At 44.4% G+C, this 20,867-nt stretch overlaps 4 protein-coding genes and 1 non-coding gene across 11 annotated transcripts; 1 reads left to right on the top strand and 4 right to left on the bottom strand.

Annotated features, from left to right (window-relative positions):
- The first annotated feature begins 386 nt into the window (after window positions 1–386).
- LOC100838062 (probable serine/threonine-protein kinase PBL7) lies at window positions 387–3,251 on the top strand. Of its 3 annotated transcripts, none has more exons than XM_014896429.2 (6): window positions 387–642; window positions 914–1,116; window positions 1,269–1,458; window positions 1,542–1,933; window positions 2,584–2,724; window positions 2,826–3,169. In XM_014896429.2, exons 1-6 carry the CDS (start codon window positions 531–533, stop codon window positions 2,841–2,843), a joined length of 1,056 nt encoding a protein of 351 aa, XP_014751915.1. In that variant the 5' UTR covers window positions 387–530; the 3' UTR covers window positions 2,844–3,169. The 3 variants fall into 3 exon arrangements, with proteins under 3 accessions (XP_014751915.1, XP_010233499.1, XP_024313530.1); XM_024457762.1 differs by adding an exon at window positions 771–818 and having other exon boundaries at window positions 500–642; window positions 2,584–3,251; XM_010235197.3 differs by having other exon boundaries at window positions 2,584–3,251.
- Window positions 3,252–3,378: 127 nt separating this feature from the next.
- Window positions 3,379–7,828, bottom strand: LOC100837756 (protein NETWORKED 2D). Its single transcript, XM_003562343.4, has 3 exons — window positions 7,487–7,828; window positions 3,862–7,320; window positions 3,379–3,771 (listed from the first exon to the last, which is right to left on the bottom strand). The coding sequence occupies exons 1-2, from the start codon at window positions 7,578–7,580 to the stop codon at window positions 3,863–3,865; spliced, it is 3,552 nt and encodes a 1,183-aa protein (XP_003562391.1). The 5' UTR covers window positions 7,581–7,828; the 3' UTR covers window positions 3,379–3,771; window position 3,862.
- A 984-nt stretch (window positions 7,829–8,812) lies between these two features.
- TRNAR-UCG lies at window positions 8,813–8,886 on the bottom strand. The gene has a single exon. It is a non-coding gene; the product is annotated as a tRNA-Arg (tRNA).
- Window positions 8,887–8,925: 39 nt separating this feature from the next.
- LOC100837147 lies at window positions 8,926–15,830 on the bottom strand. Its single transcript, XM_010235169.3, has 6 exons — window positions 15,426–15,830; window positions 14,756–15,326; window positions 12,819–12,874; window positions 10,305–12,314; window positions 9,919–10,105; window positions 8,926–9,845 (listed from the first exon to the last, which is right to left on the bottom strand). Exons 2-6 carry the CDS (start codon window positions 14,823–14,825, stop codon window positions 9,163–9,165), a joined length of 3,006 nt encoding a protein of 1,001 aa, XP_010233471.1. The 5' UTR covers window positions 14,826–15,326; window positions 15,426–15,830; the 3' UTR covers window positions 8,926–9,162.
- Window positions 15,108–18,785, bottom strand: LOC100834855. 5 transcript variants are annotated; one of them, XR_002962394.1, is made up of 7 exons: window positions 18,290–18,781; window positions 17,893–18,215; window positions 16,281–16,432; window positions 16,111–16,177; window positions 15,948–16,022; window positions 15,768–15,858; window positions 15,108–15,629 (listed from the first exon to the last, which is right to left on the bottom strand). XR_002962394.1 is itself a non-coding variant. In XM_010235178.3 (6 exons), the coding sequence occupies exons 1-5, from the start codon at window positions 18,738–18,740 to the stop codon at window positions 15,981–15,983; spliced, it is 1,035 nt and encodes a 344-aa protein (XP_010233480.1). In that variant the 5' UTR covers window positions 18,741–18,781; the 3' UTR covers window positions 15,677–15,858; window positions 15,948–15,980. The 5 variants fall into 5 exon arrangements, 2 of the variants coding, with proteins under 2 accessions (XP_010233480.1, XP_003559737.1); XR_001405046.2 differs by having other exon boundaries at window positions 15,129–15,629; window positions 15,959–16,022; XR_001405047.2 differs by lacking the exon at window positions 15,108–15,629 and having other exon boundaries at window positions 15,677–15,858; window positions 16,281–16,437; window positions 18,290–18,785.
- Between the last annotated feature and the right edge of the window lie 2,082 nt (window positions 18,786–20,867).

Here is a 20,867-nt window from a genome sequence, read left to right as displayed (position 1 = left end):
GCAACGGTCGATAGTTTTTATTGGATTTTACCGCCGTGTAGAAATAGGGTTGAGGCTAAAGGGGTTTATCATTTTGTTTAGGTTGTGTACAGAAGAGAGAAACCGTTGAGTGGAAGAAAATATAGAGAACCACTCAATAGAGGGACAAGTCAATAGAGATGGAGTGGGTATTACGAATAATTTTAGGAATTTAGGATGGTAATCTAAACCAACTCGAAATTAGAGGTTGTGATATGAACCCTAGACTAGTTTAGGAGGGTAAAATAGACTTTTGGGCAAACTAGGTCATTTTTGTAATTTCTAGTGTACATTTAATTTACAAGTGGAAGTTCTGTTCTGACTGACTAGCTGTCCTGTTTTGTTCTAGAAGCAAAGGAAGGTGGGAGGAAATAGATTGCCCCAAGAAATCATTTCTTTTTGTTCACTCTCCTCGCCTTCTTCCCCACGCGGACGCGACGCGGCGCACGCTCTCAAAACTCTCTCTCTCTCTCTCTCTCTCTCAGCGCACTCGTAAAGCTGAAACGGGGGCCATGGACTGCTGCTTCTCCTGCCTGGGTGAGAAGAAGAAGAAGAAGAAGAAGAAGAAGAAGCCACAGATGGTGAAGCCGCCGTTGGAGAAGCCTCAGATCCCTCCTGCCGCTGGTGATTTTCTTGTTCCGTGGTCTTCAACCACTAGGGATTTGTCAAAATTTACTCGATTCACAGAATAAATTTACTGATTCTGCTTTTCTTGTCGCGATTCCGCCGATTCTTGGTTCATGCGCTATCAGTGTTGTCCCCTCCCCCAAAAGTTACCTGTTCTGCTCCTTCTAAACTCTGTCAGTCTGTCTATATATAATTCAGAATGCTGTGCTGATTCTGCTTTCCTTGTTTGTTTATTTTTCATTTTTGACGCATGCACATGTTTCTTCAGAGAAAGCAAAACCGGGGGGCTCGTCGTCATCGAGGCAGGAATCACTAGAGCCGAAGGAAGAGATGGTCTTGAGCAATGGAGCCGCGCAGATCTTCACCTTTAGGGAGCTTGCGGCAGCCACAAACAACTTCAGTGCCGATTGCCTTCTAGGGGAGGGTGGCTTTGGCCGTGTGTACAAGGGCTACCTGGATAGTGTCAGCCAAGTGAGCTTCTTATCTCTCCATTTTCTTTTTCCTTTTCTGGTCATTGATCTTTCATTGATTTATTTTCAACTGCTGAGCAATATCATGAATAGTGTAAAACTTAATTTGTCACAATATTTCCTGAAGCGGGTTAACATGGTGAACCATCATAGGTTGTTGCTATAAAGCAGCTTGATCGTAATGGATTGCAAGGTAACAGGGAGTTTCTTGTCGAAGTTCTGATGCTGAGCTTGCTGCACCACCCAAATCTAGTCAACCTTATTGGCTATTGTGCTGATGGTGATCAGAGGCTTTTGGTGTATGAGTATATGCCATTAGGTTCTTTGGAAGATCACCTTCACGGTGAGCTACTGAAAAGATATCTACTTCTGTTTACTTGGATGACTCAAGTTTGTATGCTCACAACTGGATCTTATGTTACTCAGATCCTTCCCCAGATAAAACCCGTCTTGACTGGAATACAAGGATGACGATAGCTGCTGGTGCAGCTAAAGGATTGGAACATTTGCATGACAAAACCAATCCTCCTGTCATATACCGTGACTTGAAATGTTCAAACATCTTACTTGGAGAGGGGTATCACCCAAAGCTGTCTGACTTTGGGTTGGCAAAGCTTGGCCCTGTTGGTGATAAAACCCATGTTTCCACTAGAGTGATGGGTACATACGGTTATTGCGCACCTGAGTATGCTATGACTGGACAGTTGACTCTAAAGTCAGATGTTTATAGCTATGGTGTTGTTTTGTTGGAAATCATCACAGGACGAAGAGCTATCGACGTCACCCGAGCTGCAGGGGAGCAAAATCTTGTTGCATGGGTAAGTTGCTGATTTACTTTTCTCTATGTTTTTTCCTTGTTCATTTTGGTAGACTATAGAATTTGACTATGAAGATTGAAGAACATCACATTGTGAATTCTGCTACCTCTTGTGAGTGTTGATTTGTTAATGTATCCTGGAAACATCACCAGATATCGCCTCCTAGCTCGGAAGTTGCGTAAGCTGAGTGTTAGCGCATCAATCTTTCTTACCACCTGAAGGGGAACTATAGGAGGTTAATTTTCAGTTCCTCTCTTTATTTTTTTCCAGTTTTGGACTATGTATTTCTCAGACACTTCTTCAAAAGCCTTCCACTAGTTTTGCTTCAAGAACATATTCTCCCCTGCTATTTGGAGGCTAGCTTCTCCTTTATGGTGTTACAAAGAACAACTATAAGTGAATTACTTGTATCATTCTGCATTGATTTTAGCAAGATTTGTTAGGCCAAGGTTTGCTTTCCCAAAAGACACTATTGTAATCTGTCGAATAGGATGCACCCGAAACAAAAAATGTTCAGGAGAAAACCTTACAAAGCGAAAGAATAGTACTTGAAACAAGAGGATATGATACGCCAGACAGCTAAAGGCTTTGCTGAAGATTGTATATTTTGCTATCAATATGATGTAATGTTTGTCCGTGCACAATTTCAGGCCCGACCATTGTTTAAAGACAGGAGGAAGTTCCCGCAGATGGCAGACCCAGCACTCAAGGGCCAGTACCCGTCAAGGGGGTTGTACCAGGCCCTGGCTGTTGCTGCAATGTGCGTCCAAGAACAGCCGACTATGAGACCGGTAATTGGCGATGTTGTTACTGCTCTGAGTTACCTTGCCTCCCAGACTTATGATCCGGAAGTGCATGGCATTCATCGCACCTCGCTTTTGATTGCTCCCAGCACACCACCCCGAGCTAGGAACCGTGGTGTGGATCAGAGAGAAAACAGGTGAGGTGGTGCCATATATAAAAAGCAACGTGGGAAAGTTCTGAATTTTGTCTCTGCGGGAGCCAGCAGTCCGGATGGAGTTTTGAGAAAGAGAAATTTTGTGGATAGCAAGGCGGTTGCATCGACATATTAGAGAAATGATTAATTGGTCATGTGTGCTGATCAATCTTGGGATGTTTCTGTAATCAGTCATGTTGGTATCTATCTTAGATGAGTCGGTGTAATGCTACAGCCTACAGATGCTGTCTGTTTGACTGTTTTGTCATTAGCCTTCAGCATCTTTCCTTTTCTTTTTCTTTCGACGATAGGTAAATGAGCAGATATGAAAAGCAACCTAGATAAGCACAAATACTGCAATGCAATAGAATTTGGTTATGATGTGTGTGGTCGGCTAAATACACGGATGACTTGAGAAAATGTAAGAAATGCGACCAGCCAAAAGGCAAATACATTGGTGAGATGAACAAGACATGTATATCACCATGTAATATGAATCTCCTGGGTATCCAGTGAAATGAATGAATTGAACACCAACCTTACAGAGTAAAATAAGAAGAATCGCCATCTCCTTTCAAATGCAGGTTCATTCAACAAAACCTGCTCCTGTACTCTCATAAACCCAAATCTAACCCAAGTCCCTAACATATCTAGAGTTCTAGACACACCTCTTCTATATGTATAGTGAGCAGCTATGATGTGTATAGTATAATGACTTTTAAAAACGATACAGTATAATGGTAATGTTTTTCTTTATGAAAAAAACCACGAAAATCTGTGTTCTCATCCAATAACCTTGACCACTCAAAGTATAATAATAGTTGTAAAGAATGGATCTGCTCTACCTCCTGGAAAAGATCCAAATCTCAGTTGCTACATGTTTACTTCAGCATTCTATTCACTGCAAGCAATACAGAAATATCAGCAACCCGAACAAACCTGGTTACCCCCATAAGTGTAAGATGATGCAAGAAAAAAAAAAGGTGTGCACCTCAAAAATCACTGAACTGTCTCTGGTATGTAGGATTGATGCAGGCAAATAGCGACTTTTTCTTTGGTTTTGTGCCAAACAGGAAATTCCGCAATGGCACTCTTGTCCTACTGGGGAAATGCTTGAACTGGTTTTGGTAGCTGCTGTCTGCTTCCAGACGGGTTGAGCGCCTAGATGAAAGCTCAAAGTTCTCACGCAGTTTCCGCAAGGTGTAACTGACCTTGCCTTCAAGTTGCCTCATGCGCTCTAATGCTGCCAGCAACTCGCTCTCAATTTTCTTGTTAGATTGCTGCATGTTCTGTACCTCCCCTTGAAACTTGGCTGCTTCGTATGGTGTAAACCTAGCGCCATCAGTCTCCGTGCTAGAGCGCAAGGATTCAGCTATCTCCTCTTGCAGTCTGCAAAGAAATACAGTTTTAAGTTGCAGGTCTTGATCGAGGAGTGCATTCTGCTCAAACCATACATCCACTTCAGTCCTGAGCTCTCTCAATTTCTTCTCAGCAGGTTCAGGCTCTGTCACGGCATCAGATTCTCCTCCTGCCTTCTTATGTTCAGAATTCTCCACTTCATTCTGGAGTTCCTGATATCTACTGCTGAAGTGCTGCACCTGGTGGCAAGCCATGCTATACCTTGCCAAGAACTGCAAGTTTTCCTCGACCAACCCATCAATTTCAGTTCTGAACTTCATTTCAAATGGTGAAGCATTCTCCAGTGCAGCAGTGCGCCTCGAATTGGTTTCCTCCACAGTTGAAATTTCTCTATCCAAAGTCTGATTTGATATGTCATTGCCCATCTTATTTGGTGGTATCTCTGAAGAGTCAATTAGATCTCTGAGCGATTGAATCTCGACATATTTCATGGAATTTGCATTCCTCAATTCCCTTATTACTGCTTTTGTCTCTTCGAGATGTTCCTGGTTTTTCTTTTCCAATTCAGCAAGCCTTCTCTTTGTTTCTTTGTAGTTTCTGAGAACTGAAGTGTAGTCTGCTAGAAATATTGTGTCTCTACCCTCAAGCCCATCAAGCCAGTTGGGTACATCTTCTTGCACGGTCAAAGTAGACTTTTCATGTCCACTCCTGCTTCCATGGTTGCTAGAGATACTTGCTTCTCTCGCAAGCACTTCAACATTTGGGTTTTTCTTTTCTAGCTGGCTATTAGAAACGTGACTGGCCATGTCTTCTGAATCTGTCGGTACTTCTGATAATAGCCGATTCATTCCTCTGGTTTCCTCAGAATCTCTAGCTGCTACATAAAGAGAGGTATCATCTCTCACTTCTAAGGAGTATGCAATCAAAAGATCAAACGAAGTTTGACCTCCTTCAGACGATTCAACTTTGTTGTCTTTGTTCAAAACTTTGATATTTTCTGGAGCAATAAGTTGGCCACCCTGCTTTGGCAATTCTTCAACTGATTTTGCTTCATCTGCCTGCCATAAATCCAGTTTCTTTTCTGAATCACCGGAGCAACTATGACAAGCTTCTGGCAAAGTGTTATTTCCAGTGGTAACTTCACAGAAATTCTGTAAGTTTGCAGAATCAGCTAGACTAATCTCTCCATGTATTTTTGGTAATTTGCCATCTTCAACTCCAAATCCTTCGTCCTGGATCAAGCTGGTACCAGGAACATGATTCTCATCACCATCCATCTTCAAGTCTTGGGTTCCGTTCTCGGCACCAAATAAATTCTCAGCAACTTCCACTGATGACCCATCTTCAGTGTAGTCATTTTTGTTGTTTAGAGTAGATGGAAGGAGATGAGTCTGACTGGCTGCACTATGTGGATATTCAACTTCCAATGTTTGCCCTTCAAAGCCATCATTTCCCATGCCCCCCTTTTTGTCCGAAACACCTGATGATTCCAATGAGCTATCTGTTTTGCCCTCACATATCTTGTTGTGACCATTTTCATTGTCTGAACTAACAATCAGATCAATATGATTGCCTGCTTCCATTGACTTTTTACCTCTGATGTCTTCTTGCATTAAGCAATGCCCCGTCAGAACATTTTCTTCGTCACCCCTCTTGGAGTCATAGATGCCATCAGTACCACCTGATGACTTGTGATCAACAACTTTTGAGTCATCTTCTTGCCAAGGCCTGTGTCTGCCCAAATTATCACCTGTAGTTTGTGACTCTATGTCTCTGATTTCTCCTCCATTCAGTTTGGTGCTCTCTTTTGTAAAGTTCTCCATGCATATATCTTCAGAAGGTGTTGTCATGTCTCTATCTGCATCTGACAAACCAGGTAGGTCTTCAGGAACCATAGGTGCAAATGCCTTTGAGATATTAGTTATGCAACTAAAAACTTCAGAGAAGGCTGTGCTAACAAGAACTTCTTCCTCAATTATAGATCCTTCAAGAACCCTGATTCTATCCAATTCATCTTCTACTAGCTTGAGGTCTTCACTCGAGTCACTTGGATCATCACGGAGTGACATCTCATCTTGTAAATCATCTAATTTGTTCTTGATGTTCTCAATTTGTTCTCTCAGTTGCTTGATTTGTGCAGATTGCTTTGGGAACTTCAGCTCCAGGTTAATAACTTTATCAACAAGTTCATCAACTTTGTATGCCATCTCCTCTGCAGATGATTCTGAATTGTTTTCAAAGAAGTTCTCGATTTTCTCGTATATAGTCTGTAACTCAAGTATTTCCTGAGTAACAGGATAAACCCTGTTGTTCACTGTCATGTTTGCACCACCAACTTCTTCTTTAGACGAGTCAATGCTTCTTCTCATAGCATACAACTTTTCTCGAAGAGACATTATTTTTTCTGACTCCAACTTTGCAATTCTAATTAACTCCTCAAACTTTTTCACAAGCTCAGCAACCGTACCCTGACAGGACCTAAGAGCTGTTATGGTCATCAAAGCACGGGCTTCATCATCCTCAATGGCTGCATGTGCATCAAATTCATCTTGCATGTGGCAAATTTCCTCCTGCATATCTGCAATCTGCTTCTCAATCTCCCAATACTTAGCAATTCCACTCTCATAAGAACTCTTAACAAATTCCTTCTCAGTCTGCATGACAAGTATAGCCTTTTGCAGCCTGCCAATCTCTCCTTCGGCGTGATCTTTGCTCATTTGAGGAGCGGACCTTTCCCTGCTTGGACCCGATGGCCCATGTCTTTTTCTCTTCAAAATCTCCTCCACGGTCGATTTTTGTATTTTGTGGGAGTTGATTGGCATGATTGCTCTAGGGAAATTAGCATCCTCCTCTTCCAACAATGCATACTGCACTTGTTCTGGGCAGGCAGTGGCAATGGTGTGGTTGGCCTTATGCAGCTCCTTGGATAGATGGTCATAGCGTTCAACAAGAGCCCTGTAGGCCCTGTAAACTTCTTCGACATGGTTTATGACCTCCGGCCTTCTGCGGTAGTACATCTCAGCCCTCTTGCCGAACGAATCAGCTTCCTCACCGAGGAGTTTGAGCATGATCTTGACTCTATTTTCAATATCTGCACCACGGAGCAACTAGGATTAACTCCACCTCCTCGACCAGGTACCAGATCGGTAAAAATTGGAGCGAATTAATTGCAATCTTATGCATCGAAAAGGAAAAAAAAAAAGGAGAGGGATGGGGATGGGGAAGCGGATGATGGATGGTAACACTACTGATTTTACCTTGGAGGTTCGCGTCGAGCCATTTGGACTGGGTGGTGCGGATGTGACTCGCCCACCACCATGAGTAGGCGTTGCTTGCCGCCCGCTGCAGCATCTCATCTAGACTAGTACTACTGGACTAAACTAACCAGCAGGAGCAGACTTCGAATTGGATTGGATTGGGGAAGAAGACTGGGATTGGATTGGAGAAGAAGCTGGGTGGAGTCGATGAATCGACAAGGGGGGCGTGCGTTGCAAGAGAAGAGGAAGAACGGGGGAGAAGAACAAAGGAGGATTTGGAATTTCGGATCTTCGACGCGTCTCTTTTTTTTTGGACAAGTATAACGCGTCTCTCTTCCCCTCTGGTTTAATTTCTTCTTTTCTGAAAAAAGACACCCTGCCGACATTGAATGAAGACGGGCCCAGAAAGATATTACACAAGACATTAAAAAGGAACATCGATGAAAAACACAAAATTACAAGCATGTCCATAGAAACACTGCTACACATACAATCCGTGAACGATTTTCATACGACAACAATAGCGGCCACTCATCACGTAAGTTTTGTAGATTTCACCCATCTATTCAAGTGTCGTACAGTGAGTGGTAAGCACGTGTCATAACTATAGGACGTAGTTTCATATCTAATGATCATGCTCCACTCACTTGGACAAAACTTTTTATTGATCAATCGTCGCTGCCGAGAGCGCAGGGTGTGAGGGGTATGCTAAAAGCCTAGACATGAGCCACGCCAAGGCCTTGAAAAAAAAACATGGCGGATGTTGAAAACGTTCACGGAGCATCAAATGGTGATCATACGTGAATTGTTCCATTGTTCTCATGATTATGAGAAATAATCAGAACAATGGAACAATTCTTCGCAAGTCCATATATTTTGCCCCGGTAGTGATCTTATTCTTTGCCAATACCAAACAATTGCTCCAACAAACGTGAAGAGGCTAAGGATCCCCTGAAACCGGCAAGGCGTCGTGCGGGCAGTTGCACAAGCAGGAACAAATGATCGTGTAGATCTTGCACATAAATTGAAGAAAAAATGTGTGGAGGAGGTGTGAGAAATATATATGGGTCGTGAAAGTGCTTTTTTCTTTGTTGATGAGGTGCAAAGCAAGCAGATTTGATACAGTATGATTTATTTAGGAAAAGCAAAGCTGAATGAATCAAGGAGGACGTGCAAAGCGGAATGAATCAAGGAACGTGGCGTCGGTGCCACGAACGATTCCTCGGATCTGGATCTCGCTCTGCTGCAGCCTCCAGGAGAGGAAGAAGGTGCCCTCCAGGCCAGACCCAAGAAATGAACGAGAGAAAGTAAAAAATAGAAACTAAACGACCACAGTGGGAGTCGAACCCACGACCTTCTGATCCGAAGTCAGACGCGCTAATCCACTGCGCTATGCGGTCTCCACGACACTTAGCTGCATTTCCTAATTAGACCATGAATAGTTCTCACTCAAATCTCTTAGGGCGACATAGCAGGGGTTCCATGCTGAAAAATGTACATTCGTAAATAAATAAATACAAGGGGCTGCTCCCCTATCCTATATAAAGAGTTTTACATTCTTTATGGTTGAGTCACTATGGATGGAAATGGAATATTACACTTACAGCAGCCACTGCCTAAGCGGGCATAAATAAGCACTTTGTTGGTACTAGTAAACCATTATTATATACTGCTCACTAAATAATCTGCCTTTCACTAATAACTTCCTTTTCCTTCACAAAAACCTTCAACGGAATCAAGTCAGCTATAGCTTCTTCCAGGAGATCCTCACCTACCATACTCCCGATATCTCCCGCAATCTCATCAGTGACATCCTCACAATCCAGCCACCCAACACCCATCAATCTTTCCTCCTGGAAACATTCTGTTTCTCGCCGTTGTCGACACACTCTTTCCCACACCTCCTGCACAAGCCCCTCCTTGTCCCATTTCATGCTCAACTCACGCTTCTTCACCAACCCCTTACCGCCACAGTGTGTCAAACAAGTAATCATATCCACAAGGATGGCATTTGTCAGATCAAAAAGGAGCCTCCTCTCAGACTGCGGCCACAGAATGAGCTTGCTGTACTTCTTTTCAAGATGATCATACACATCACTGCACGCAGGAGATCCAGACAAATAGCGTGCATTGAGTAGAAGAACCTGCTCAGCACTCTGAATACCTAGACAAGCGAGCATGTCATCCACATACGAAAAATCCCTTCCATCTTCATCCCAAAATGTACAGGATGGCAGCCCACTTTCATTAACTAGTTCGCAACTTGCGGCAGTATCATCACCACTCGATAAAGCTAGCTCAGTTTCATCTGCATTGTCTGCTGCATCCATCTTGAGTAGTCGAAGTTGCATCCTGAGCTCTGCAGCAGACAAAATAAATAAAGTCAGCAATCAGAACAAAATGAATTGGCAATTTACAACTCGTCCACTTACCTTGAAGATCTGCACTTATTTTCTCAAAACCTCCTGAACAACAGTCATCTGCATCCAAGGAAGATTCAAGAACAGACACTGGACTTGGTTGATCATCTTCACTCGAGCTCCCAGCGGATAATGATTCTGTCAGATGATCGGATGGAGCTTGATGATCTTCATATCGATCGTGCCCACTCTCATCAGCCTGAGTGCAGTAGAACAGTCAGTTTGTAGATCATTGTTTAAAAGATAAAGAACAGTAAACTAGATTAGTAATTCGTAGACCAACCAAACACCTTCAGTCTACCGTAAAGAGGGTGGGAGATTGTCAATCAATACAGTATATGCAATGAAAGATATAACCATGTTGGGCAGTAACTTTGACTAGCATAAGATTAACATACCTGAGATGCAGGATCTCTGAGACTATTGGAAAAAAGACGGTCATCTAGTGTGCATGTCTGCTCTTGGTCCATCATCTTGTTCTGTGCAGAAGACCGAGCCTCGTGTTGCCATTCTGGAACTGCAGAACTGTTGTCTAAATACCGTTCAGCACCTAATCTACAGTTCGAATTTCTAGCAGGTACAAGTCTCCCTCCAGTTTCAGATAGCTCTGGAACTGCAACGGCGTAAGTTGGTTCTTCAAAATTCACATGTATCTCATGTTCGGTCACCATACTTTCCACTTCATCCAGAGATGGATTTGTTGAGCTTCTGACAAGTGATCTCCTAGGTCTGTCGTGATGCAAATCTTCAGAGTAAGGCCCTGCTCTGATGATGTTTTCGACCATAGAATATTCGTCATACGTACAACTTGCTTTTCTGCTGCTCAATTTTGGACTCCCTCGATCGATGGATGAAGTAAAAATAGACTCCAACCTTGTTAAGTTACATATGTCCTCATCTTTCCAACCATCATTGCTACCGATGCCAAGAGAATAACCACATGATCCTGGCATCACAGTTCTATGCAATTCCACATTTGGCGATTGCTCACAAGCTGTTTCCCCGGAAGTACGCTTTGATGCCTCTTTGTGAGAGAGAGCAAGCATGTCTCCTAATGTGCAGAATGTATTGGCATCTTGTGATGGCTGTTGATACTGGTGAGTTACCTTCCATCTGTCAGAGAGCCGTCTCCTTGCTTCTTTCCTAATTGATGTCTTAGTTGAATATGTTGGTGAAGCCCCCAAGCGATGAGCACCCGGAGCCTCACATAACCCAGAAGATCTTTGCGATGCCGCTGAACACTTTAGCCCATTCGATGACAATAAAGGTACCTGATCATCCCAGTTAGACACCCCAATATTTGGATTGAGTTTCTGCTTTCCACTTGCACCTCCTTTGACAGGTGTCTTCATTTGTGTTGAAACCTCTTGAGCAATTTCTCTGTACCCCTTTCCTGTATGGCATCGCACATCAGAATACCCTGTAGAGATCTGAGGCATGCGTCCTTCTGCATATGGCCTTCGAATACCATCATCATCTAGGCATGTGTTGGTCCTTCTGTAGCTAGAGCAAAACATGTCATGAGTTAGTGGAAATGCTCCCTCCATGTTCTGAGTTTTCTCAATGCATGGTTTCAAAACAACAATCCGAGTGGGAGAAATGCGTTTATCAACCCTCTCCTTGTAGCTTGACCTAGACAATTTTTGTCTGAAAGAACTAGTGCCTTCTTTGAGAGGTTGGTTAGGAAAGCTGATCGAAGGGTTCCTTGGAGAATGCTTTGCTTCTTTTGGTGCGTGAAAACACCTTCCAGTATCCTCTTCTGGTGGATAGACAACATCTGCATCAATGAACTTATTTCTTCTGGATGGTTTTAATAGTGTGATGCAGTTTAGACCAGAAGATGGAGAGCAGTTGAGATCGCACAGATCACTTGCCGTGGATTCTTGAAGAATTTCCATCAGAAGTTCTTTATTTGATACCAATGCATCAACCGCATCATTGAACTCCTTCGATCTCTGAAAGGATTCATCCGTAGAAAGACGTTTTGCATCCATAAATTTCTGCCTTGCAAAATTAAGGTCGGCACTGTTAACCTTGTCATGTCGAGAAGAAGTATCATGGTTTTGGTTCTTCACTCTCGTGGTCTCCATAACTTCAAAAACATCTTTAAATTCTGGAACCTCATCAGTGCTTGTCCTACGTGAAACATCTCCAGCGAAAGCATATTTATCATGACAGCTCCACGATTCATCTCTGCAACTTTCTGGCAACATGTCCTGTGAATGGTTCCCGTTACATGTGTTTTGGCTATGCACTCCAGATGAAGGCATCATGTCAAGGCCCATAAGCCTTCCTAAAATACCAGGAGATGTATGCCTAGCAATGACATCTCCAGAGACACCATCTATTAACTTTTTTTTTTTGTCTCGACCAGCTCTTTTCGGTGAACAAAGCCTGTTCCCACCAAACTGAAAAAATAATAAAACAGTGTAGCTAGAATTGTTGGTTTGCTCTTCAAATGCAATATAGTACATAGCACACTCAATAGCGAAAACCCCTAATGGAGCTCAGTTTTTAAATACGAAAATAGTAGCAATACTAAGATAGGCAACAGAAAATGTAAACTCTGAAGCATTTGATTATAATCTCTACAGTACAAAAGAATGGTTCTCTAATAAACATGCCATGCAAAAAAAAAAACTTGAAATTGGAGAGCTTTTGACATGCTAAAACTAGTTATTACAAAGTACTACCTTCGTTCCTAAATTCTTGTCGCTGTTTTAGTACAAATTTGAACTAAAACAGCGACAAGAATTTAAGAACGGAGGGACTACTAACTAGTTCCAGCTTATACTTTAAGCTGTGCAAAAGGTTCCCGGAGTTAAGTCAATTTGATATAATTTTTGTACCTTGGGAATTTTGTTTAACCTACATCATGCCAGCAGGTTTAGAGATAAGACTAAACTACTCACCAAAGGATCGGAAAGTATCCCAGCTTCACCTCCTTGTTTCATCAAGGGTCCAACACCTGGATCAAAGTTAAGATAGAGATGAATAAATTCCACAGGGAAATTTCAGAGTGACAAATGTAACAAGGCACTGATTAAACAGTGGAGGGCACACATTACATGCTGACATATTTTTTGTTGCTAAGCTAATATTGTACGTAACAAGGTAACATATCTGCTGGTGGCGTTCTGCAAGCACTGTATCAACAATCTCGCTTTCTATGAAAGAATGATGGGACATAGGGTTTAGGGCTATTATATATATTTCTTAATTCCCTAACATGAGGATAGAAATTTATTTATCCCTTTGACTTTTTTACTGAACTATTCTGAAAGATGAGTGCTAACCGGCCATCCTGAATGTTTGAGTACTCGGAGTCTCTTGTAAGTATGGAAAGAAAGTCTCTTCAGTCGTTTCCACAACTCCTAAATTTCCCATCAGACCATCCAATCTAAATTCCAGAGTCAGTAGACCTTACTTTAGTGTAGGTAGTGTAAGTAGTAAGATAATTAGAAAGTCTTGATAGTCTACTGCTGAGTGCTGAGTTATAACCCTTCTCTGTCCACCAAGAAAGAGAATTAACGAATCCTAAGGCAAAGGGACGAGAAACTCAAGGCCACCCTTCCTCCGGGCTTATCATTTGGAGAATGTTAAACTGAAAGTTGGCACATAAAGTGATGTTGTGGTAGTTGGGGGGGGGAGGGGGGGGGGGGGGGGCAACCAGTTTAACGGACAAATGTACGAGTATTAGGTTCTTTTCGAAAAAAGAACAACTCAACGTCTCTCATTCCATTCCTGCCTAGCACGTAAAGATAAATAATGGGTACCATGAAGCATATAAAACTGAGCACAAAAAATGAGGACTGAGAAGTGCAGGGTAGTAATAGAGAGGAATGGAATCAGCTAACATGCAAAGATGTATGAGTGTATGACCAATTATCCATCCAACGGATAGTACATGGTACTAATAGTATATTAATAACTTGGATCCGACACACTGTCCAGACAAAAAAATTACTTTTACTGCCTCCAACTTTACAACTTAGCCCAACTACTAAAATGTCAAGTGAAACAAGTCAAATAAGGTAATATTTATTTATTGTCAACTGAATGAAGCTTCAAGGTGCTTGGTGAACATGTGGGCCACAGCATAATATACAGTTTTTGACCTTGAGAATGCCGCCATGTTCCACGAAATAAGGCTTGTTTTGCGTGATCTTGTGGGTCAACCAAGAAGAAAGGGCACAAGAATCCAAAGCTTGTATTAGCTCGGAACCCCAAAAAAGAGAAACATCTGAACAGACCAATTTAACTTAAGGAAAAATGGTTTTGTGTGGAACTCAAGGCTGGCAGGAATCTTTCTTTCTCTCGTCTCCTGCCGGCATCGTGAAGAAATCCATTGCATCGAGGCCAGGAATAAGACATGGGCTAAGGAACAAGACAGAAAGGGGGAAAGCAAACTTTTTAGTCAGTAAAGTCGATGGCTCTAAGTCGCTGTTTGTTTGGGCTTTCTGCTTCAGCTTTCGTGGTGCTTCTAGCAATCTCAAAAACATTTCTCCCGTTTACACATGAAACTGTGCTTCTCAGCTGGAAGCACCAAAAGCATCTTCCGTGATTTTGAGATTGGTAAAAGGACCAAATAAACAGGGCCTAAAGAGTCAGTCACAAGAATCCCAAGTCGCCGCTCCAAAAGCAAATAAACCTTGAGAAATCCAGGTAGTGATAACAACCAGCTCAACATTGAAGCATCCATGAGAAAATCATCAAGAAAGAAACGTCTCTAAGACCCTAGGCATACATAAATGGGTAAGAAGACATGCATGGAGCCCTAAGATTTGAAGGGGAGGGGGGAACCGGCCGGTAAGATAGATGGGGGGGGGGGGGGGCAAGGAGTACGTACCGGCAAAACGGTGATTGGGCCGCTGGGAATGGAGTCCGTCCGTGTCTCCGCCGCGGTGAATTCCCCCCATCTCGGCAGGGCAGGACAGGGGGATCTTTCAGACAAGACAAGCAACCTAGATGAGCTAACACGGGCAGGAGGAGGCTCTTCTGCTCCGTTGGAAGCGCGCTCTCTCTCTCCCTCAACATGTGTGGCCTGTGGTGTGGGGAAGGAGCCAAGGAGGGAGGGAGTGACTGTACTCTTATCACTTGAGCCCTTGTGCTTTATCTTTCATCCGCAGTTGGTCCTCCCACACCCAGAGTCCTCATGTAAAAATAAACACAAAACACAAGGGTATGATGATGGCTAATAATAAACACAAAACACAAGCGCAGGTTAGGAAGCAAATTGCTCACTTGTTTAATACAAATTAATTAAATCTAAAAAAAGAGTGGGTGCAACATTGCTCCATTTGTTATGTTTTGTTTACTTTTGCAACTGGACGTTCTACATGGTCGATTTGTCTCATCAAATTGACATCCTTCCTTCCCTTTTTGTCCTTGAATCCATAATCAGCAATGAGTTTCCCATTCTTCCATGTAAAAGAGACACAGGAGCATCTTCAATTGTACAGCTATGCAAAAGGAAAAAAAAGACACATGTTGATTGATTTTTCTTAGTGCGTACGTACGTTAATGCAGATGCACCGCGCGTTTGGCTTGGTTTGGTACAACCAACAATGACAACAAAAGTGTATGTTGATCACATGCATTCTCAAGTCTCATGTGATCACCCTCCCTAGTCCCAAGCTGCAAATTTAGTACTAATCTCCATCTGCAAATTTATTAAGGTGTGCATTTTGCTGCCACCACCCCACCTGACCCCATGCACAAGTCTGCCCTCCAAAAGAAAAAGGAAAATTAAAACTTTGCATCACTGAGATTAACAATATTCACCTGATGCTGATGCAGACATAGAACAAGAGCTCAAGGCATCAAACCAAGGCTCATCAGTGAGAATCAAGGCACCATACCCAGGGCTCATCAGTGAGAATCAAGGCACATGTGCTACATTTACTTATTACAAATCATAGCTACCAGAGAGAGAACTTAGCTCACATCTTCCTGTACAAGAAAAAAGAGCATCAATATTAGTGCCTTTGCAGCATGACAACCCTCTTATACATACACCTAAAGGTGCGAGAAATGCCTACAGGTAGCATGCCTTTCTATGTTCGGACCCATTATCAGTGCCTCTCCATATTTCTGAACTTGTCCTTCATATCGACCTGCACATCGAACCATCATTTTAACTTCAGATTCACAAACCAAACATGATCCAGACAAAAGTTAACATACACAAACAAGAATACATACTGTTGATCTATCTTCAAACACATCAGGGTAAGCAATTTTGATTTCTTTCCAATTGCCTTTGCCATACCTCCATGCATCATCACACACAAACAGCAAATACCATCAGGAGGCAATGAAACAAATGCTTATTTAAGGAATTTATTATAAAATGTAAGACTAAAAAGGAATACTTTTCAACCCCTTCCATCAAGGATTTTTCCTGCATCTCGCTCCACTTCTTTCTTGACTTGTGTGGAAATGAAGGTTCGGGTTTCTTTTTATAAGTGGGTAACTGACGCTTGTGCGGTACCCTTTCATGGTCAGAGTCACCCGAATCATCCCACTACACTTAAAAGATGAGAAGAAAGATACCATCATAATCTGTACAGATGTTACCTTTACAGTTTACACTGCAGCAAAAAAACTTGAAACAATCATGCTAGCATAGTTAAATTCGTAAAATAAAAGACAATAATCAACAACCAGACATGTGCATTTCCAGCTAGGGCGTTTTGTTCAAGATTGTTGAAAGTTTGTACCTCAACTTTGTGATCAAACATTTATGCAGTGTTGGCATTGGGTTCATCTGAACCCAATGAAAATGGTCAAATCCCATGCAATTTATACCTAATGCTACATCTGAACCCAATAGTTTCAATAGAATGAAAACATGGCATAAAAGGCATCGCTCCCGAGCAGTTAGAAGCAAAAAAGAGGCGATCGATGGTTCCGTTTCCTCCCTACGGCGATCTTGTCGCCCCGCTCAGCCTCCGGCGTCCTTCTGGGCGGCGCGAGACGAGCTGGACTGCAGGCTCGCTGGGGGGGGGGGGGGGGGGGGTTCTTGGTTCCTGTCCTGTTGTTGGGGTGTGTTTTCCAGGGACGTCGGCGAGACGGCGGCGGTGGCGGCGCCTTTTGGAATAAGGTCTCCCGATCCTTTCCCTGTCCCGGTTTGTCTGCAGCTCCTTCAGCATCAGCAGGATCGTGGAGTTTTTCCTCCTCCTCGTGGTTTGCTTCAGTTTATGAGGGGAGGATGTACAGGAGCAACGTCGTTGCTCGGCGTGAATCGATGCAGGAGGTTGTGGTCTGTGGTGGTGGGATCTGTGCACCTCGGTGTGGGTGTTGTGGCTTCGGCTCAGATCTGGAGCAATTCGAGTCCGGGGAGCATTGCCGGCTGGCCGGTTGCCCCCGGCCGTGTGCCTTTTCGTCATATGGTCCTGCTTTGTGCAGGCGACTATTGCGGCTCATTAACGCCTTCGTGCAGATGGCTTGACTGGCTCCAGGTTGACGGCTTGCCGGTGGTTGCCTTTGGTTTCTTTGGCGGCATGTTCAGTTGGCCTGTGAGGTTGTGGAAGACGAAGAAGACCGGGGACTTACTTGCCTTTCTCTTTTTTTCGTTGGTCTTGTTCGTTGTTGGGCTGTACCAGCGCTTTCTGTATCCTTCTAGTATGTTTCGTGGTCGGTGTACTTGCATCCTTACTCAATAATATATTCCAGCGTCGTGTTCAAGAAAAAAAGTTTCAATAGAATGAACCCAATACTTGGTTTGTCTGGCTCCGCCCCTGATGACAATCGACAAAGTGTTGAGGGCAACAATATTACCTAACATCATGCTAGTAGAATAGACCAAGAACTCATTGCTGCTGTGAAAACCAAGAGTAACATAAACAAGACAACTACATTTATGCTGAAATATTGATTTTCCCTAATAAGGTTGCTAGAAGCGGCTAACTATATCGGCTACATGAGACAAATCTAGTACGCATCGGTATCGCATGTTCATAAGAAAAGATGAAGTAAAATCACCTCATAAACAGTTGCAGTACGATTCCTCTCCATAAGACCACGCTTAGAACCTGTTACTGGATGGGTCTTGTGATTGTCAGGGGCAACCAGCCCAGTTACATAAGAAGATGTAGCTTTATCTTTGCCTTTGATTGTTGCACTTGTTACCAACTTTGGAGCATCTGTTGTTGTTTTTGCTGGGTCTTGTTGATGTGGAGTGCTGCAACCCTCTTGAGCATGGCCAGATTTGCCGCTTTCCCTGGTAAGGTCAGCTTCATCGGCACCAACCTTAGATGGACCTTGTCCAAGCTTGCCTAAGATGTCAAGCTCCATGGACTCCCCTACTGCATTAACAGAAACATCAATTGGAAATTGGAAATTCTGAAATCTGGATAGGAAGGGAAGGCGACGCTCTCACCGAGCAGGCGAAGCTTTTTACGCGTGTCTTGGTCGGCGTCGGCCCACGTATGGAGGGCTCCGTCGCCAGCAATCCGGTCGGCCGCAATCTCAAGGGTGGAGGGAGGGAGATCCGCCCACTCGACATCGACGAGGCGCTTGAGGTCGACCACCGCAGCCTCGTCATCTCGGGCGACGGGCAGAGTGAGGCGGTCGGGGAAGCAGGACGCGAGGTCAGGGTCGGCGAGGACGGCCCGCGCCTTGCGGAGGAGGATGGCGGCGTCGGCGTCGGAGAGCGAGAAGACGGCATCTAGGGCGCGGAGCGCGATGCCTCTGCGTAGGCGCGGGGAGGTGTGCGGGGATACTGATGGGAGAGAGGCGAGGAGGGCGGCAAAGGCAGGAGGAGGCACGAGGCGATTGCCGGCGACGAACTCGAGAACGAGGAAGGCGTCGGCGGCGGCCAGGGGCGGCATGCCCGACTCTTTTTGTTTTTTCTCTTTATTACAGGGAGGGAGGAGATGAAAGAACTCTTTAGCCCATCTGCAGACATCGGACAAAAAGGCCGAGCTTCTTGTTTCGCCCATCTTTAGCCCATCTGCAGACAAAGGCCGCAACTTCTTGTTTAGCCCATCTTTAGCCCACCTACACACAAAGGCCACAACTTCTTCTTTTTTAAGAGGGCCGCAACTTCTTGTCTAGCCCATCTTTAGCCCGTGCGGCAATTTTGCTCAAGAAAACATAGAGGCGCTCTAAAAAACATAGAGGAAAAAAAAACAAGACTTCGTTTGGACGTGGAAATTCAAGTGATGGAATTGAATCGGGTAGGAATTAGCTGAGTGGAAATCGAATTGGTCTACAATACCAATGTTTTGGATATGCATGCAATTGATAGTTAAGTACATCCAATTCCAGTTCATGTTTGGGTGTACAAACAATGAAATTGCAAGGTATCAATTTATGTTTGTAGAACTTTGCGAACAGAAAAACATGAAAATATTCTACTAATAATATCCATTACAGTAGCAGTAATGTAAAACAAATTCTCCATTGATCACAGAAATCAGAGAGGAAGGGGACGAGGGAGGGGAAATTCCAAGCTTTCCCATATACAGTAGTTGGTCATGTTTGTGAATGTGATCTCCTCGTCTGTCATATCGCCCAAGATGTTGAGGACCTTCTTGCCCTGGATCCGGCGAGCGTTGTCGTTGAGGTTTTGTTTGGCATCAGTGTTTTTCAAGTGTTTTCTAGGGATTATTCATTTCAAATTGAAAAACACTAGAAAACCCAAATATTTGTTTGGTAGGAAGGAAATAAAGTGGATTATCTCTAGTTTCTCTCACAAAACACCCCATTTTTGCATCAATTAAAAACACCTCTCATACTACTGATTTATAACACTAGTGCTTCGAGTCTTTGAGAGTTTTGGGTGAACACCAAAATCCCTCGAAAAACAAAACACTAATGACTAAAAAATACACTAGTGCCAAACAATGCTGATGAATCTAAGTTGGATTAGGAAAGAGCTCGCGGTGCCAGATTAGGCAACCTCTCGAGACGGCAAAGTTTGGGAGCATCTCTAGCTACGGAGTACTCCTATCTTTCTTCCACCGATTAAACAAAATCAATAGGCAACATCTTCACGCTAACAGCATTCCGGCTTAAGAGCATCTCCACTCTCGCGCATCTCATTTGGCCTACGGCGAAGCCGTTTTTTAGGCCCCAATCAAAATAAATTTTAAAAAGGCTAAAATCTAGCAAACACCGTGAAATTTGACTAGTTCGGGCAAAGTTTATACAAAATAAGGAAAAAAAGAGCCTACTTGTCATCGTCGGTGAGGCTGTCCAGCAGTCATCGTCGCTGGATTCCTCCTCGTCGGCAGGCTCGACGACGTTGCCGCGGCGGCGCTTGCGCTCGGCCTCCTCCTTGCGCTCCCGCTCTGACCAAACAAGGAGCTCCTTCTCTGACCAGTTGAGGGCGAGGCGGGCTGGCCTGCTCCGCCAAGCCGACGACCCAGAAGAGTTCTGCTGGCCCCAGAACTCTTCCGGGTCGTCGGCTTGGCAGAGCATGAGTGTCTTGCGCTCGTCCTGCGGTGGGTTCACGCACTCCTCCTTCGGTCGGACGAGGCGGAGGTGGCCGTGGGGAGGAGGAACTGTGCTCGTCCTTCATGGCCCGAAGCGCCGGCAGCGTGCGCACTGTCGAGGACGAGGAGGAGCCATCGGATCGCGCCAGCCACCGGTGGCGTCCGGCCGGTGCTCGCGGCAGGGCCTTGAGGCGGGGCTCATTGCCGGTGGCGATGTGTGCCATCACCACCGCCAGCGTCCTCCCCGACTGGCCCCAATACACCCGTCGGGCTGCGCGTTGTGGTTGGCCGGCGGTGGTCGTAGCGGGCCATGTCGACGTCCTGCGGGTTGGCGAAGAACTGTGCCCAGACGCTGCTGGTGTGGCGATACCACTCCGGCAGCGCCCGTTGCTCCGCCGTCAGGCCGCCAAACCAATGTTCGGTGATGGCGGCCTGCCTCTTCAGCCAGCGCGACACCGGCGTGGGGATGCCGCCGAGACTAAGCCGTCACTTGCTGGGGAGGCGGCAGTCCGGCGGGCA

Source organism: Brachypodium distachyon, chromosome 1 (genome assembly GCF_000005505.3).
Source record: "Brachypodium distachyon strain Bd21 chromosome 1, Brachypodium_distachyon_v3.0, whole genome shotgun sequence".
NCBI classification, from domain to species: domain Eukaryota; kingdom Viridiplantae; phylum Streptophyta; class Magnoliopsida; order Poales; family Poaceae; genus Brachypodium; species Brachypodium distachyon.
This window is presented reverse-complemented; position numbering and strand designations above follow the sequence as displayed.